The 18,020-nt window shown below is 42.7% G+C and overlaps 1 protein-coding gene across 1 annotated transcript in view; it reads left to right on the forward strand.

Moving 5' to 3' along the window:
* The first annotated feature begins 7,521 nt into the window (after positions 1 to 7,521).
* The window catches only part of ETFA (electron transfer flavoprotein subunit alpha), a 29,440-nt gene continuing 18,941 nt past the window's right edge, over positions 7,522 to 18,020 (forward strand). Inside the window, exons 1-5 of the mRNA XM_058811775.1 lie at positions 7,522 to 7,576; positions 13,186 to 13,335; positions 15,140 to 15,221; positions 15,329 to 15,411; positions 16,874 to 16,973. Of these exons, the coding sequence (XP_058667758.1) occupies positions 7,538 to 7,576; positions 13,186 to 13,335; positions 15,140 to 15,221; positions 15,329 to 15,411; positions 16,874 to 16,973 (454 nt within the window). The 5' untranslated portion in view covers positions 7,522 to 7,537. The remainder of the gene's footprint in view (positions 7,577 to 13,185; positions 13,336 to 15,139; positions 15,222 to 15,328; positions 15,412 to 16,873; positions 16,974 to 18,020) is intronic.

Consider the following 18,020-nt stretch of genomic DNA (forward strand, 5'->3'; position numbering starts at 1 on the left):
GGGGCGGTGCAGCAGTGACATCCTCAGGGCAGGGTGAGCCCGTGTGTTCCTGCCTGTGTACCCTGCTCGGGGCTGCGCTCTGACTGCTGCCTGCCGCTAGCGCGGCTCGCTGGCCAGCGGCAGAGCTGGGTGGGGGGTGAGAGGTATGAAGGCATTTGGAAAAGTTTGGTTGGTTCTTCAAACTGGGGTCACTCCGAGGGATAGGTGATGGGAACCTCTACAGCACTGTGGGGCACCACAGGTCCGTGCCTGGGCACCTGCAGAAAAGAGGGTACAGGAGGGTGACTTCAGCCTGAGCCAGAATTCAGGTTCCTGGTGAGTCACTATCTGCATGTGTTAACAATAAAATGCAAAAATGTCGGAGTGATAGGAGAATGAGACATGTCTAAGAATACAGCAGCTTGGCAGGGATGCTCTGTGTTGCATCACCCTTTTCCCACTCGAGGGCAGGATCCTGTCTGCTCTCCCAAATCTCCCACCAGTTTAGGAATTTGTAAAGTTACAGCTGAACCAACCAATCTTTTCCAAACCTATGGAAAGCTGTGCTGCAGTCACACCTGTATCTGAACGGAGCAATGTGCTCACACCAGGCAGGTGTGGTTGGACTGGACTCACTTCCCAACAAGGCAGGTAGGAGCAGGGTAGCAGTGCTGCGCAGGCAGTTTAGTAGAAAAACAAAAAAAATTTACTTGCTAGGAAAGTGTTGAAAGCCCTGCATCTCCTCTATGTGATATACAAAAAGCTTTAAAATTACTACAGGTAATGCCCTGAGGCATTGAACCAGCTTGATACTGCATGTTTTACAAACAGGTTGATTGTTGATTCATCTGAGGGAAGGTAAGGGAAAGCACATCACAAAATGATGGAATAATTCAGTCCAGGAGGCACCTCTGGACCACCGTGTTCAGGTAACTTGGAAGTGCTGGAAGCATTTTCTAGTCAGAACCAAGTGCGATCTCTCCTGTCACACCGATCACTCCTTGCTCTCCACTCAGTGCCAGAGATTCCAGCCTCTTCTGCAGCAGCTCTGGTTGGCTTTGGTGTGAGAGCTGGCAGGGGCTGCTGGCTACAGGCTGAGCCTGCCCAAGGGTGCTCCCCTCTCTCTACAGAGCAGCTCTGGGGTTTGCTCCCAAATAGATGTACAAGTTCCCTCTAGAAGGGGGAAATGGTAACAAATTTTTTTTTGGTTGCAGCAGATTGCAAAGGCAGTAAATGGTGATTCTTTCAGAGCCAACCATGGATTAAGTCCATTATAAAATTAAAACAGATGGAACGCAATTTCACTTACATTACAAAAAAGGACAGAAACCATCTGCAATAAGATTTAGCATTGCAAAGCTATTGTTATCATGTTACCATTAAAACCTTTGATGAAGAGTTTTCTTTCTTTCACAAACTTCTTCACATGAAACAAATGTTTTATTTATCCATCTTCCTAAGATGGTCATATTTTATTAAAAAGACGATGTCTCTCAAAAAACCTCCCTTGGTCCTAGCAGAATATGACAAAACAAAGAAATGTTGTAAAACTCCAAGACTGAGACACTGGGATCTTCGATGGGGAAGATGTAGCAAAATGAGAATTCCCTATCCATTTTCCTTTAAAAAACATTTCCTTGTGTTTGGGCACAATGTCTGATACTGAAAATAGATAATTAATGAGATAATGGGATACTGCATGTCACCTCCTGTCCAATGGGATTATCTGATGGCTAATTATGGACAGATTGTGATTAATGTGATTATGGATTGGATATTAATCTGATTCTGGATTGATCTAGTTATGTTTTAGTCTGCTCCAAATGGTTAATTGGATCTGAGATAATAGAAATGCAGCTTGCACCAGATTTTGCCACATCAGTTGATGAAGTATCTTTTGATCTGGGTGGGTTGCGAACAATAAATTATTTACAGCTGTTGAGAAAATGACTCTTCCTTAGAATGTAGTCATTCATTTTATTTTCGAGAGCCTTTGAAAACAAAATCAATATCCTTTCTAAAAAGAGATGTTGACAAAAGAAAGGCACGTACATAACTCACAAACAAATGTGACGAAATTAAACAGTGGTTAACCCGGTGGCCTAATGTCTGGTGATGCATTTGAATTGCTATGTGGAGCTTTGGGCTCAATTCTTCTGAGACCAGCAGGGGTTGGGAGCATTGCAGGGGAACAGGGCCCAGCGCTGGGGAAAGTGGTGTTGCACAACAGCTACTGCCAGCCCTGCTAGTGATTAAGAGTCAGCCATGGTAACATGGCAAAGGGAGCCCTTGCCATTTTTCCCCTCCGGATAAGAAAGATTCAGAAAGTTCATGAGTGCAGAAAAGACTTATTGGCCCATCTCCTCTGGTCTCCTTCATACCAGACCATGCAATTGGACACAGAATCATTCTTTTTTTCCCCTCAAAATGAGCCTGTTAATTTATGGTTGACCTCAGTCATCTCTTCCAGAGATGCATCTGGTTTTGGTGTCACCTGCCAGTGCAGGAGAGGCTGCCTTGCTCTCACATCCTGCCTGTTAACTACTTTCACTGGAATGGACGCCTAAGTGTATAGTTTAGGTTCAACCCCCAGACAGTGGATCTTGTTATGCTGTTATCTGCAGGATTAAAGGCAGTGGGTAAATTGCAGACTTTGTAGACTTCATCTTAGACTTCGTGATAGGGCAAGCAGAAGGTACATTACCCTTTGTCACCAGGTGCTAGAAGTGGCAGGTAACTCACCAGAAGGTTCTCCTCCCTAAGGGGCTCCACAATAAAAACATCAATAAAAATATCAAAAATCAAGCAGGTTCCAAAACACTGAAAACAAGGCCTGCTGCAACTCTGTGCTTACACAAAAGTGCAATTGACTGAGCTGAAACAGAAAGAAAAAAGGAAAAAGCAGCTTTCCTTGAAAAGTCCTTAGAGGCAGGGGAAGAGCTTTTCCCCTGGAGTGACTGTTCCTGCTGCTGCAGGAATGGCTTGGGCTGGTGTGAGTGGCAATACAGTGGCATCTGGATTCCTTACCAGCAGTGTAATGGGCAAAAAACACAGCTACCCCTTTAAAAATATTGCTGGTACAACCTGTCAGAGAATTTTACATATATCTGCCATTAAAAACAAGGTGAGCTTCATGGCAGAAGGAGCTTGGCAGGTCATAAAACCCCATCCAGGGGTCTGCACTGAGAGGGCAGCAGAGCTCTTCTCAACAGCACTGTTTCTCTTGTCCTCCACAAACCACCATCACTCCTGGGCAGGACACGTTGCCTTCCAAGGTAACCTGAGCCTTTGCTTTCAGAAAGTTATGAGGGTCCCATCTTGCCTGTGAGCTTGGTAGAAAGGGTTTCTTGAACTTCTCGGGTGATCTTGTTCTTTAGGAACATGCAGACTGATGTTACTTCCAGGTTCCTTTCTTACTCAACTGGTACATGGAAATCATTAGCAAGGGAGAGTAGTTAATAAAAAAGATAAAATACCTGTCTGTGGTTTTGTAGGCTCAGTATTAGAAGGTTGTCCCTGCTATGGGGTACCTTTGGGGGAGCTCTTTCCTCTGTCCTACACTTTGTAAACAGGGCTTGTGGCGTTGTCCCTTTCCAAAGGTTTCCATAAGGCCTCATGAAAGAGCAGCTGCTGCTCTGAGCCATGCAGGTGAGTGGCTGTAAGGTGATCTGAGCAGAGCACTGAGCACACCTGTGGTGGGCTATTAGCAAGGACCTTCAATGTCAGATGTGGAGATGAGCCTTTGTGCCAGTGCTGATGAGGGGCAGAGGGCAGGGCTCTGGGGACACACGTCCCTCCTTGTGTGCAGCTCCTGAGGGGGTGAGGGGTCATTGGCAACATCCTGGGGTGGCTGAACCACTCGGACCCTGGGAGCTCACAGCACTTGGGCACAAAATATTTCAGCAGCAGAAACCTCTGCTGCTGCTGCTTCCAAGGTGGGTGTTAGTCCTGTCCAGTGCTGGGATGTGGGTCCTGTCTATTGGTTTGGGGGCCCTGCTGAGCTGTCAGCAGGTTGCAGTTGCTTTAACGTTATTGGATTTTGACAGATTAGGAGGTGAATCCTTTCGTGTGCTGGGGAAGCTTCCCAAATGAAGCTCTTTTAATTTATCTGAGTCAGCTATCCCCAGGGTGATTGCAGGAGGAGTAAGCTAAGGATGACCTGTGACAGAGGGGACCATCATAGCAGTAATAAAAAAAAATTCCTGCTCTTCACTAAATCCCTTAGTCATGAGGCTGTATTAGCTGGATTCCATATGTTTTAATTAGGAATTATGTATTTTAAGAAAACCAAAATCCGATTCCAGGGAAGACATCATTACATATTTGTAATGGTCCTTGGTTCATTTGGCATCTGTAGAGCTATCAGTACAGGTACCTCTACTTGTTTGCGACCATATTTTTAAAAGTTTGAATAATCTATGTTATTACTTTTTTCTTTTCCCCAATCCCAATAGTGTGAAAAAATGTAATTCTCTTTCCAATGCAGAAATTAGGTCAGCAGATCCTAATGAAATAATCCTGGATAACAATGCACCATACAAGGATCTGCTTCCACTAATTAATGACTAATTTTTCTTTCAAAATACAAAGTACTAACTTCTGCCTGTAGTGGACAGTGATTCTTCTTCAGTGGCATCTGTTTGTTGCATGTTTTCCATTTCTATTATTGTCATGGGAAGGTCAAATAGAAAAAAGCTTTTTGCCATGGTTCAGCTTGTATGGATCATGCTGATATAATCCCTACCTGATTACAGTTATAAGCTCCTAAAACACTGGCCATAAGTGATAAAGACTTCCTTTGTGCTTTAAGCTGTAATCTGCATCAAGCCAGTTTCAATAAGGATTTGTGCATCTGAAGTGTTGCTGAGGATTGGAATCAAAATTATAAACAGAAAATATAATAAAAAGCCTGTCATGTCTCTGAATTGGGGATGCTACCCCTGAAATCTGACCTGAAGAACAGCAATATCACTCTGCTCATGAAAATATGATGTGTGTGCTATGAAGCCAGACACACAAATGGATCAATTTATTATTGGCTATGATGCATTTAGTTAATTTTGATAGTAGCTCACTTTTGTTTTAGTGTGAGGCGGTAAAGCCCCAACTTGAACAAGATCACCTTGTTTATTCTTGTTTTATTTTGGTTTGGGGTTTTTAGGTGTATGTTTGTTGTAAAGATTTCATCCACATGAGATGTGCAGGTTGGAAGCTTAGTTTTGGAGCCTAAAATAGGATTATGAAATTACATGCCATGCTTTTAATGAGTAAAACACCCCAATTAAAAAGACATAATGGGCAAATTAAGGTTGCCTAGGATGTTCTTATTGTGCCTTTGCTGTTGCATTTGTTGGATTACCTAGGGTACAGGAAGGGATTTCTATATGTGTAAAACTCCACATCTCTGAAGAGTTACACTTCACCTTAACCATTATTCAAACTGGTGATAAAGAGCTACAGCAAATATTAATCTTCTTTTTAAACCCCTCCCAGGGTACTGTGGTTTCTGCAAAACCATTCCCCCCCTCATCCTTATATAAACAATTTTTCTATTCACTTGGTCATTTGCACAGACAGACGATGCACAGGCAGCTCCAAACACTCATTTTGTTTTCTTCCTTTTTTGGGGACTGAAGGGTGGAGCCAGACCAGGCAGAAGTCAGAGCAGCCCTGGAGCTACTTTAATCCATATAATCGGGCACAGGCTCCAAAGGAGGTTTGCCACCTCCTTTAGCTCTTCCCTTCACAGCCCTCCTTTGGGGCTTGAGGAGTTAAGGTTCTGCTCTGGGGCCAGGGAGCTGTAATATGCAGGACAGCTGCTTTTCTTCTGTTCTAGAGACATTTGAGACGAAGTAAATGGTCCATTTAGATGCTTGAGTTGCTGGACCTGGTTAGCATTTGCTGTAAAGCAGCACTTTTTGGCATCTGATGTGAAAAATCACATGGCAGAATAAATTTAAAAGGTGATCCTGTGCCAAGACTGTGGCAAAGTCGAAGAGCCTTTTTGATCTGTCTGCCTTTTGCCTTCTTATGCAGCGACCCAGCAATGCAGAACGAATCACTGATGTGCTGAAGATCACTGCTGATTCTTGGAGGAGCAATCCGATGGCCATAATTGCTGGGGGCAGGGGGGATGTTTGGGGTTTTTTTACACTCTAAACCACTTCAGGATGGGAAGAAACTGCATTAGTGGCCCACTATCTTGTGATTTCTGGGATGGGAATTCCATCCTGGACCATCCCAAATCCATGTGTGCTTGGGGCTCCTGGGCTGGCAGGACCAGTTGCTCCAGTGTGGCAGCTCCTGCCAGCTTCTCCAGGACATCAGGTTTTCAGAGAGCCATAGTGCACAGCACAGTGAATTTGGTCTGAAACATTTTGCTTCATTGATTTTTAAATCCCTCTCCTTACCACCCAGAAAAAAGTACAGACGCATGGAAAAACAGCAAGTCTCAGTCTGGTCCCTGGAGCACCCTGCTGCCATGTAAGGGGCAGGCACAAGATGTCTTGCCTTGGTTCTGGGAAATCAGAATAATAATAAAATAGATCTATAAATTATTCAGAGCTCATGAGCTATTGCCTAATGTTGCTTGGGGCCAAGCACAGGGGTGTGGGTGAGGCAGCCAGAAATCTGTCGTGGTGAGAAGATGCCATCCGGGGCTCATGGTACCTGACTGGTCTTTGAAGTTTAGGTGTGGTTTGGACAGCTGGTGGGGCGCGACATTTGGGAAGCACGGTGACATCTGGCCTTTCGAGCGTGCCCCGCACTCCGTCCCTACATGATCCGTCCTGCCTTTGCTGCGCCCGCGGTGTGGGGAGCGCGGCCGGGGGATCTGGCAGCGCACGGGCAGCCACAGGCGGGGCCGGAGTCTCCCGGCTGCTGTTGGCTCCACAGCCGTAAATTAAATAAGACTTCTCCTTTCTCCTCGCAAGGCACATTTCATTGGCTTAGGATAGGATCTGGCAAGGAGCACCGGCTTTTGAAGGCATAACTCTGCTCTCTGATGTTTTCTTCTCTTTCAAGGCCGTAACCCTGTGCGGAAACAGTGCGGGGGACCCGCTCAAAGGCGGCCGGGGGAGGCCGGCGCTGGTACCAGGTCAGTTTAGGCTGGAAGGGCTCCGCTCCCCTCGAGGCGCTCGGCGGGAGCGGGACGGGCCCCCTACGGCAGCGGCAACTCCGCTCTTGCACTCCAGTACGGCCGGGACCGTGCGGGGCGGGCGGATACAGCCAGCCCCGCCGCGGAACAGAGCCGGCTGTACCGGGGAGCGGTGCGGGGGGACAGCGGGCGGTGCTGGGGGCACAGCCATTAGTGCGAGGGAACGCAGTCGGCAGTACGGGTGTCAGCGGACCGTGCCGGGCGGAGCGGGGGAGGACAGCGGGACAGGACAGCCGAGCGGTGCGGGCCGTGCGGGGCTCAGCGCGCCCCGCTCCGCGCTCTCCGCTCCGTTCCGCCCGCGCCGCCGCCGCCGCGCACTGGCCCGGCGCTCGGTCCAATGGGGCGGCGGGGCGGGGCCGGCGCGGCTCTCGCGAGAGCGGCGCTGTGCGGGCCGGCGGAACCATGTTGCGGGCGGTGGCGGCGCAGCGGCTGCGGCGGGCGGTGAGTGCGGGGCGAGCCCCGGGCCGCGCACCGAGCACCGGGCGGGGCCTTCCCGCCGCCCCGGCCGGGCGGGCCCTGCCCTGTGGGGCGAAGGGGGCGCGGGGCGGGGCGCGGGCCGAGCTCCTCCCGCCCGGCAGCGGTGGTCGAGGGGGTCTCTGAGAGGCGAGCGCCCCGCGCTCCGGGCTCGGACTTCTCGGCTGGACTCCCCTCCCACTCCGTCTGTTAAAAATAAAGTTTCCGAGTGGACACAGGGTGTTCCACAAGGCCTTCCAGCGGTCCCGGTAGGCAGGAGTTGCGGATTGCTGTCCCGTGTGGAAAGCTAACGTAGGTGTCGGGGAAAACCTGAACTTCTGGCAGTGCTCGCTCTCATCCACCCTTGAGCAGCACAAGCTGAGCAACAGGTGGACAAGACTTCTAAAGTTTGTTACTGTAAACTCTTAAGAATAGTAGAAGAATATTAGTGGCTCAATGAGAGGCTTTCTGCAGTATTGCAGTTAATCCACCGTTTTCAGTCACACCTGTGCAGAAATGTGATTGCCTTAATGATCACAACTTGTGGATGAAGCTAATGCAAAGCACCTGTTGCTTCTCCGGTTTGACCTTCATATTGCTCAGCTGGGAGGAGTGCTGGGCTGTTGGAAGGCCATTTGCTGCTTGGTGTGTCATCGTGGCTGTGTTACCAAGGTCGAGGTGAACTCAAGGTTAATTGGGGTAGATGATTGATGAGATGTCCCCGAATATCTGTTCAGTCTCTCACTATGCATTAGGAGATAGCCCCTCCACTAGAACTGTGTATAAATAGTCCTTGTAAACAACTTTAAGTCTTGCAAGTCTCTTTTTGACCTCTTCAAGGCTTTTACACGTACTACAGTTCAGTATAGCTCTAAAATAGTAGTTATGCATATATTAAGTGGTGTCAGGTGATAAAAATCTCTCAAAAGAAGAGCAAAGGTAGAGAGGTCAGACATGATTGAATTAATCAGAAAATTCTTACTGTTGTAATCACGGGCATGTTTCAGTTGTTAGGCTGCAGGCTTTGTAGAGCAAAGGTCTCAGTGATCTCTGAATCATATGGTACTGCTGTGTAAATAGTACTTTACCCACATGCTCACTGCACAGTTCAGTTCTGTGCCTGGACGTGTGAGTTCAGCTGCTTGGTTTTCAGCCATACACATCTAAACTAGTAACTTTATAGAATAAAGCCAGTAAAACATCGTGGGCATCTTTAGTGTGTGTGTAACAATGTAGTCTGTGACAGAAGTGAAACAAACTCACAGATTGTTTTTGTTTACTTTTCTAAAGTGCAAAGTTTAGCCCTGCTGACTCAGCTCAATGGTGAGTGTAGTTAAGAGAAAAAGATGAGAGAAACCTGTGAAGTATGAGCAGGAAGGAAAGTTTAATTTCTCTGCAACTTAAAGATAGGAGTACTGAGGAGCAATGAGACTGCAAGTGCACAAAAACATGGTGTAGAGGTGGGAATAAGCGATTTAGGGACTTCCCTGTGTTGAAACACAGTGTTGTATTTCAAAATAGCTTTGTTGATTTTTATTATTGGTTTGCAAGGGGTGTATTTGGAAAAGTTTATTGTGTATTTCATCTTTCTCTTGCTGCTTCAATCCCTTTGTAATATTAAATCTTTATTATGATTGCCAAATCCTTTTTGCAAAGTGGTTTTATTTTTTTATCGTTGTTCTTTGCTGCAGTTATAGCTCCTTTTTAATTCAGATGCCTTTAGTGTTTCCTGGAGTTATAGAGCTGTCTTTTACACCTCAGGTTATGTAAGTATATGCTTGAGTTTCCTTCTCTCTCTGAGTTTTCCAGATTTATTTAGTTAAAGTTTTACAGCTACAGGATTGTGTCTCAATAGAATTAGGCATTGCTTTGTGGTTTAGGAATGTGGCCTTTATCTTTAGTAATACTCCATTTCCTAGTTTCTGGAGTTCTTTCTTGGGAAGTTTGCCCTGTGTTAATTGGTTCTCCATGAGATCCACAATTCCTAATAAGCAGTTTTAAAATTTAGGTTCTGGCCAGTTTGCTTTTACAGCTAAGAAAATCAACTCTAGAGACACCTTTTAGGTCTGGTTGTTTAGGTGCTCTGCCTTGTGAATGTCTGTTTTGGTTTTGTTCCTGTAACTTCCAGTGGCTCTCCTAAAGAGAAACAACCTTCATTTTCCCACGTGAAGTTTCTAGCACCCTGTGTCTTATTGATGCATACTTGGAGCATGGGGCCATGTAGAATTCACCTGCTCCATCTCTGGCATTCCTTGGAACAACTTTTTGGCTGACTCATCTCATGTTGCTGTGCCTGCCACATGCTTCGGCTGGAGCTGCTTTCCCAATCCCGGTGTTGTTAATGAGTGTCCTTGGAGCAGGCTGCCAGCAGAGGCCACGGCTGCTGCACACCCATCTCACAAAGCAGCAAGCACAGATTTACCACACCTCCTTCTGGGTTTTCCAGCTCTTGATGCAGCTGGTTTTTTAGCATACAAGCAGCAAATCTGTGTGTAAGAGGTGCTGGGCACATGTGCTGTTCAGGTGGCCTGTGTGTGTGTGCTGGCAGACCAAGAGATGCTCAGTTTGCAGTGGCTTTGTGTGGAGAGCAGATCCCCTGTGCCCATTCAGTGGGTCCTGGATGTGTGTGCTGTTGGCTTCACTGTGCACCTGTTCTGGGTGTGCCCACATTGCTGATGTTCCACTGTGGCAGTAGCAGGGACCAATATCTGGTATTTTGTCTGCAGTCTAGAAATCCACATATTGTACTTGGAGTTTTTTGTGCTCTGGTTGGGAAATATTGATGGATTCCTCAGTGGGGAACAATACAGTGCTTTGGGGAGACAATCAGTGCAGTGAATCTGTGGCTATTTTGCAAGTGGATTAATTGATCACTACTGCACATCTGAGTTAATCTTAGCAACTTTTAAACATCTGGAAATCAGAGGCCATGTTGGCTCTGCATTAAATATTGGGAGGGAAGGGGAAGTTGGAAATTCTGGGTGGTTTTCATTCACAAATGTTAGTTTTGGTATCAACTGAGTCACTGTCCAGAGTTCCACCAGAGAGGAGGTGCAGATGTTTCTGCTGTAGAGGAAACATAAGGTGTGTAGCTGTGATTTGTACTTAAACCTGAGGAAAAGAAACTTCTCAGTTCTACCTCCCTTTTGCTGGGGTGTCATTACCTGCTGTCATGCTGCAGAAGCTACTCAGGTGCCCAAGCTGGTGGGATGTTTATCTGGAGGTGATTTCTGTGGGTAGTCTCATTTTCCAGAGCTTGGTTTTCACCAGGAACCTTCTGTGGCACAAGCACTGAGTGCTGTTCCTTCTTAAGGCATTGTTTTCAACAGTTTGATCTGTGTGTCTTATTTGTTGTGCTTTCCTTCCTTGCCGCCAGCTGGTTTATTCTCTACCTTCCTGTTTTATTTAGGCCTCCTAGGTAGGCATCCTGCCCAAGAGCAGCAGTGATGTCAGTGAAGTGATGGGCTGTTCTCCCACACGTGCAGTAACTTCATCAAAATACCCACTTGTCCTATCACTGACTCATTGCAGCTTCTTCGTTTTCAGGACCATATGACTGGATGAATTACCCTCTGGTTTTACTGCAGATTCTTTATTATAATGAACAAAAGTCAGTTTGGTTTGGTTTTGTTTATAGAGAAAATTATTTAATGTGTCCCAGTATGTAAAATTCAGACTCACATAGAAATCTCATTTGTCATCTAGATTTTTACTCATAATATATAATGTGACTTTAAATTTATTTTGAATCTGGTCTTGTCTTTATGTTCAGAAGTGTCATCCATGAAGTGACCTTTTGGAGTGCATATTGTGTATAGTCCTACAAATATAAAATGTAGGATTATTGGTTTAGAAATAATACCTGATTAATGCTGTAATAGCCTGCTTAAGCAATTTTCATTGCTCATTTTTAGTTAAAAACCAATTATTTCTCAGTTTATTCTAGAATGGTTTGACAGAATGATGGTGCTGATGCAGTGCTTATTAGGGAAAAAATGATAATATAGGCAGAAATAAGTGTATGTTTAAAATGCCTCTGTCTCCATTTGAAAATATGAAAACTTGAGGATTTTCCAGGAGTATGGTCCATTTTACCTCATGGCACAACTGTAAATCATTGGAGAGCGGGCTTTTTGCCACAAAGGCATGGATTTATTCTTCAAATGGTGACTAAAATTTCATAACTTTTATTGCAGGTGATGTGTGAAACACAATCAAAAATACAGCATCTGATCTATAGTGGCAGTAAATATTTTGTTATTGGCAATTGGTTTCAAAGGAGCTTAGAATATTTAATGACAGCAAGCCATAAGCATTATGCTTAACCTTAAGCATAAGAGATTAAATGCAGGGCACTTCTACAAGAATCCTTGTTGTTTTAATCAAAAGGACAAATTATGATCCAGGTTCTGCAAAAACTTATCTTGGTATTTTTTTATTTGTGCACTGTGATTAGCTTCAGGGAAGTCCTTGAGATTTGCTTTCTGTGTTTGAAATTCAGTGTGTTGGTAGGCTTTGTGGGGTTGAAGTCCAGATGCAAATTTTAGCCTCTCATATTTTCTGAAGCTTTTTATATTTGAAGTTGTAGCAAGTGAGTGTTTGGCATGAGGGGACATGGGGTTGGAATGTAAATTTTAAAAAGTAATGTTTGGCTGTGTGGCTTCAGCATTGTGTTTGTTCCTTGGTTATATTGATGAATTTACTTGGCTTTGTGTGTGTTCCATCCTACACAGTCTTCAGTTGGGCTTTCTGTAGGGTAAACAAACACTTGAGGGACAATTTTCCTGTTCCTATCCAAAATGTTTTCCCTTCTCTAGTATTAGTCTTTTCACACCTGAATATTAGAGAGGAAGGTCCCAGAATTTAGAATATTTTGGTTTGGTTTTGTGACAGTTTTTGCCTTTTTTTGTTTCTTTCATTTTTGCTTTAGAAGGTCAGATTTGTGTATGGATGGTGAATTGGTCAGAGCTGTTATTTAAGGACCATTAAATTGTGGTGGTAGAATAAGTGCGCAGATGTTTTGAAGGAAAAGAGGGAAAAGTGAACCTGATGCCTGTAAAGATTTCTCCTAGTGTGTTTTCAGGCTGTCAGCTGCTGCTGCTTAATTTTCATTCAGCCACGGCATAAAATTTTACCTCTAAATATAAAAGTGGGTTCTGTAGCTAGATTTTGTTTAAAACTTATAATAAAACGCTGCCAGAGAACCACCCTAGAAAACCAAGTAAATATTTATTTGCAACTGTTTATTTCCTTGTCTAATCCTCACTCTTTAAGGCACTTGGTTAAGTTGATCAACTGAGCTTGAATGTAATGTGTTAAAATGTTTTTCTTAATTTTGTTCAGTATTTTCCCGTGGAGTTTCAGTTTAAGCACAACATGTTACAGACAGGCTGAAGCCCAGCAGATTTGTCTTTTCCTTTTTGTATCACCCTATGGATTCTCTTTACTTAATAAAAATTATCTAGAATGAGCCTGGCAGTGTTTTGTGACTTGTATGAGTGATGGATTTCTGTGAAGCCCAGAGGAGCAGGTTTTTATTTCAATGCCAGGTTTCCCACTGGTTTTATTTCAATGCAAGTTTCTCCCTCACTTTGCAGGCGTCGGTGCTGCGGAGGTCGAAGAGCACCTTGGTGGTGGCAGAGCATAACAATGAGTCCCTCTCAGGCATCACCCTCAACACCATCACTGCAGCAAAGAGCCTGGGAGGGGAGGTGTCCTGCCTGGTGGCTGGTACCAGCTGTGACAAGGTAGGAAATGCTATTTTCATATCAATGAAATAAAGAATGTAGTGAAACAACACTTGGCAGCATCTCGGGCAGCCTGAAAAATAATCTGTAGTCAGGAGAAACCGTGCCAGGAGTTGCTAATCTGCCAGAAAAGTCCTGCACTTGGAACTGCTTCTCTTCTAAAGAGAAAATATGGATATAGATTTCATTTCACAGGGGACGGTATCAATAATGGGTGTTACATGCTTGAGCAAGCAAATTTTTATGGGACTAGAGGACAATTAACTTTTAAAACAAGATATATCTCTGTAAAGTTTAAATGACAAATACTGCAGTGCTAAGAATTTGGAAAGAAGCTTTTGCTTGTTTAAATGGAAACCAGCAGAAGTGAAACAGCAGTGATAAATTGGGCTTTTGAGCAAGTTGCTAATTTCAGAATTTCAGGTTGCAAATACTCTCTGCACAACTTGTGATGTGCAGAGAGTGTTTGCAACCTGAAATTGTTGTGCAGAGAGTGTTTGCAACCTGAAATTCTGAAATTAGAGCTTCTTGACTTCATCACACAGCTCATGTATGTAAAAAGTTCCTTGTACATTAGCTGTGCATTTTTAGTGTAATTTTGATGTGCCAATTCTAGAGACAATATAGTTAGTACATTAGTGGCACTTTTATTCCAACATCACTTTGTGTTGTGTGAACAGGAGAAGCACAAAAAGCTATGCCTAATATTTACATACTGTTTATGCACTGTTACTTTGAAAGCAACATGTAGTATCTCATGAAGAAGGCATACTTAGAGCAGCTTATTCACACATAGGTGGAGAAACCTTAGTAGCTATTCAGGTGTTTGAGGTGGACATGAAGCAAATATTTATTTAAATCAAGAAAATTAAAAAGAAAAAAAAGGACATAATTGCCTGACATGTGTGTCTTTAATTTTCCTTTTTCTATGCACGTGCACAGGACAAAAATGATTGTGAATGTTTTGTTTGTTTGTTTTAATGCTAAATATATGGAGTCTGTGTGTTATGGTGGGAAAAAGTATTTTATAAAAAATGAAGGTTTAGAGATTTTTATTTAAGAGCCAGATACTCTGCAGCAGCTACTAGGGATTTTTTTTCTTTATTTCCTTTTGTTAATTTTTGAGGGTAAACTGATACTCATCAAACTCAGTAAAACTACTCTGTTCCTGAACGATGCATGTGGTCTCCAGACCTTGCTGTCAGTCCTCTTCTCTCTGATCTGTAGTAACCCTTTTATCATTTGAACTTCACTTGTGCCAATTCAAACGAAAAAAATGCATAAATATAAATTGAAAATACACATTGCTTCAGTGGGCAAAAAGTCAGATGCAAACAAAGGGTTGCTCCTAGAATTTGGACAAAAATCATAGCAGCATTGTACATTTGTATTTGTTTGTGTGGTAGATACTGACTGAACTTAAAGTAGGATTTGTTTCTTGGTGATTGTGTTGGAATACAGAGCAGTAATCCTCAAGTGTGGCTGTTGTTGGCTGCTCTAAGAAATGCTGGGATTGCTGTGGAGCCCTGCATGCAGGAGGCAAGGTTCAGGCAAGTTTTCCTGAGGCTGATTTACTCCGTAGTTCTCTGATTCACAAATTCATTTTCATTATCCCATAAGGAGCTGTGCTGTGGATCAGAAGACCTGCATTTTATTCTGTTCAGGTCTGTTCTGATTTTGAAATTCATGTGCTTTTGGTTCTGGTTTTATGAATCTGTAGGCTATGAGCAGCGGGGACTCCCTAGTTATATGTTTGTGGTGCCTGTTAAAACACAAACTAATAATAATTCACTTGTAATCACAGGTAGCATCAGAGCTCAGCAAAGTGCAGGGTGTTGCAAAAGTTCTCGTGGCTCAGCATGATGTGTACAAGGGATTTCTAGCAGGTGAGAGTTGTTCTTACCTATTCACAAAAGAAATTTATTGATGCATTTGTGTTTGTGATTGAAAATAAGATGGTTGTAAATTCTGAGCAATGTATTTTTATTCTCAGAGGAGCTGACTCCCTTGATTGTGGAAACTCATAAAAAATTCAATTACACCCACATTTGTGCCGGAGCATCTGCCTTTGGGAAGGTGAGTAGATCAAAGAGCATCAAAAAGTTTTTGTAGAAAAGAGACAGACAATGCTGTATGTAAGAGTGTGAATCAAAGGCCTGAGAGAGATCAGCCATGGACAGTTCTGCATTTGCAAACTATTTTACAGTAGTTTGCTTAAGAAGTCATTAGTTAGATTTCATGATTCAAGTTTGAGTTCTTTTATGATCTGATGTGAAAAAAATAGTGTAGAAGAAATGATCTGTGGTAACCTGCCAATCCTATGGACACAAGGCAAAATGTGCAATAAGGCGAACCAGATTAAGTGATCTGAAAGCATGAAAATTGTTAGGAAAATCACACCAAATTGGGATGAAAAATCTGTTATTTGCATGTTGAAATGAGAGTGAGCAAACCTATTGGAAGCAAACTTTTTTTTGCAGTGGGATTTGCATCTGTGGTAGAAGTTATGTGCATTAAAATGTCTGTAAACATACATAAATAACGCAGAGCTAAGTTCCAGCCAGGATGGTTTGTAATGAAAATACAATTTTTATTTTTCAAAACTTTTTTTAAAATTGTGTTTATAAGTACATGGAGAAGCTCAGTACTAAGAATCTGGGCAGCATTGTGGTGCAGTAAATTAGAAGGAAGGGATCCTTCAGAAATCGTGCCGCTGTAGGACGGGCAGACATTGGCCTTCCATCTGCCTGCTTTCACTTCCAATCAATAGCAATCCATATGCTTGTGTTTTTGCTAGGAGAAATTAAGCCTTAGGTTTTAAATTTTTTTTTCTTTTTTTTTCTTTTTTTTTTTAACTGCAGTGTCATAGGAGTTAATGGCTTTTGCTTTAAAGCTTACACTGCCATTTTTGAGTGCTTCATGTGAGTGAAGATTTCAGACCTGGGCCTTTTTTTCTTGTACCAGATTAGGAGGCAGACAAAAAGCAAATAATCATCTTATCATTGATTTCTTCATAATTTCTGATGCTCTTTTTATCCTTTTTCCCACTCCTAAAGGTGCTAAGTAATTTTCTAGAGTAAGTTTTGGAGCAAGAGAATATGTACTTTAATATTAAATTTAATTTTTTTTTTTTCTGGAGGGAAGAGTGCAGGGTTTTTTTCCTATAATTTCTGGCATCTAACTTCCAAAAGCACCATTTTTTTTCTTTGAAGTGCCAAGAGCTCAACAATCTATAACTGTCAATTTTCTGAGTAAGTGGCATCTATATTCAGTTTTAGAATATTTGAAGCAAATAAGTCTCCTAATTTAAGATATTGAATTATGGGTTTACTTACAGTAAGTCTCATAAAATGTCTAATGCTATTACAGTAATGGGGTTTTATTTGGCTGCTAAGGCTACATGAGTAGCCCTTCAAAAATCTTAATTCTATATGTCTCAGAGACAGCCTTATATGAAATCAGGTCAGCAGTGTTCTTTTACTGACTGTGTACATTTTAGTTAGCTTACTTTGCTAACTTTTCATCTCTTAATTTCTAGAATCTTATTCCCAGAGTGGCTGGCAAGCTTGATGTTGCCCCTGTTTCTGACATTATTGAAATTAAGTCCCCAGATACTTTTGTGAGAACTATCTATGCAGGTGGGTAATCACAAAAGCTGTGTGGTATTTGTCCAGTGAAGAATCCAGTAGTGCTAATTTTTCTACATGACCCTAATGTTAAAACCTTGGAATATGATAGGAATTTTCCCTTTACAATCTCAGTTGCTGTGATTCATAAAAAATGAAGCCTGGGGATGGACAGGATGCTCCCTGTGTGAGAAAGGAGGTAATTCCAAGGGCTTTGGTGGAAGCATGTCAGACCCATGTCTGTCACCCTAAGGAACAGAATTTGGTTCCATCCTTTCCATGTGCTGTGTTTGTTAATACCCTTCTGATCAGGTTCTGGACAGCATAAGACATAGGTTAATTGTCCAGCTTTATTTAATAGGACTTGCATTAGCTCTGATTTAAGATACCACAGGGTTATTTTTTCTAATTACGAAGACATTGAGTGAATTATTTCTAATATTTAATTACCTTAATTTGTAATTATTTTTTCAGTCTTGTTTCTTTAATGCTTGGCTGACACTGTTTTATTTTAGATATTAGCTCATTAGCTTGTGTTTCTTAATTTTACTGTAAAGTTGTACCACATGTACCAGCAGGGTATTATATTTTGAGTTATGGTCCTGGAATGTGGTTTAGTGCTGCACTTTAAGTTACTTTCCAGTAATTCACAGTTTCAATATGACTTTGTTTGTGAATAGCTGAATGTTTATGAATGTTGCAGCTAGTTTTCTTTTAGCATTCCCTGCAGCCTCCAGTGTGAAGTATTGTATTATATTATAGAGAGAAACACAGTCCCACAGATGGGGGAGGCCTTATTGTCTTCAGTTCTGATGAATTCATGCAACAGGATAAAAGATCTACTTTGAGTTATAGACATTCTTTATGTGTAAGAATGGCATTTTCAAAGTTGTTTTTTTCATCCCTTCTGAAATTTAAAATCTCATTCATAAGAGATGGTTTGAATGCTTTGTATCCTTTAAAAATAGAGGATTTGTATTCATACTTTAGAAACACGGGGCTAAAACATCAGTTAAAGTATTTTTAATCTCTGTTTATAAAGTGCTAAGTTTTAGTCAT

The sequence above is a fragment of the Ammospiza caudacuta genome, chromosome 10 (genome assembly GCF_027887145.1).
Source record: "Ammospiza caudacuta isolate bAmmCau1 chromosome 10, bAmmCau1.pri, whole genome shotgun sequence".
Lineage (NCBI taxonomy): Eukaryota > Metazoa > Chordata > Aves > Passeriformes > Passerellidae > Ammospiza > Ammospiza caudacuta.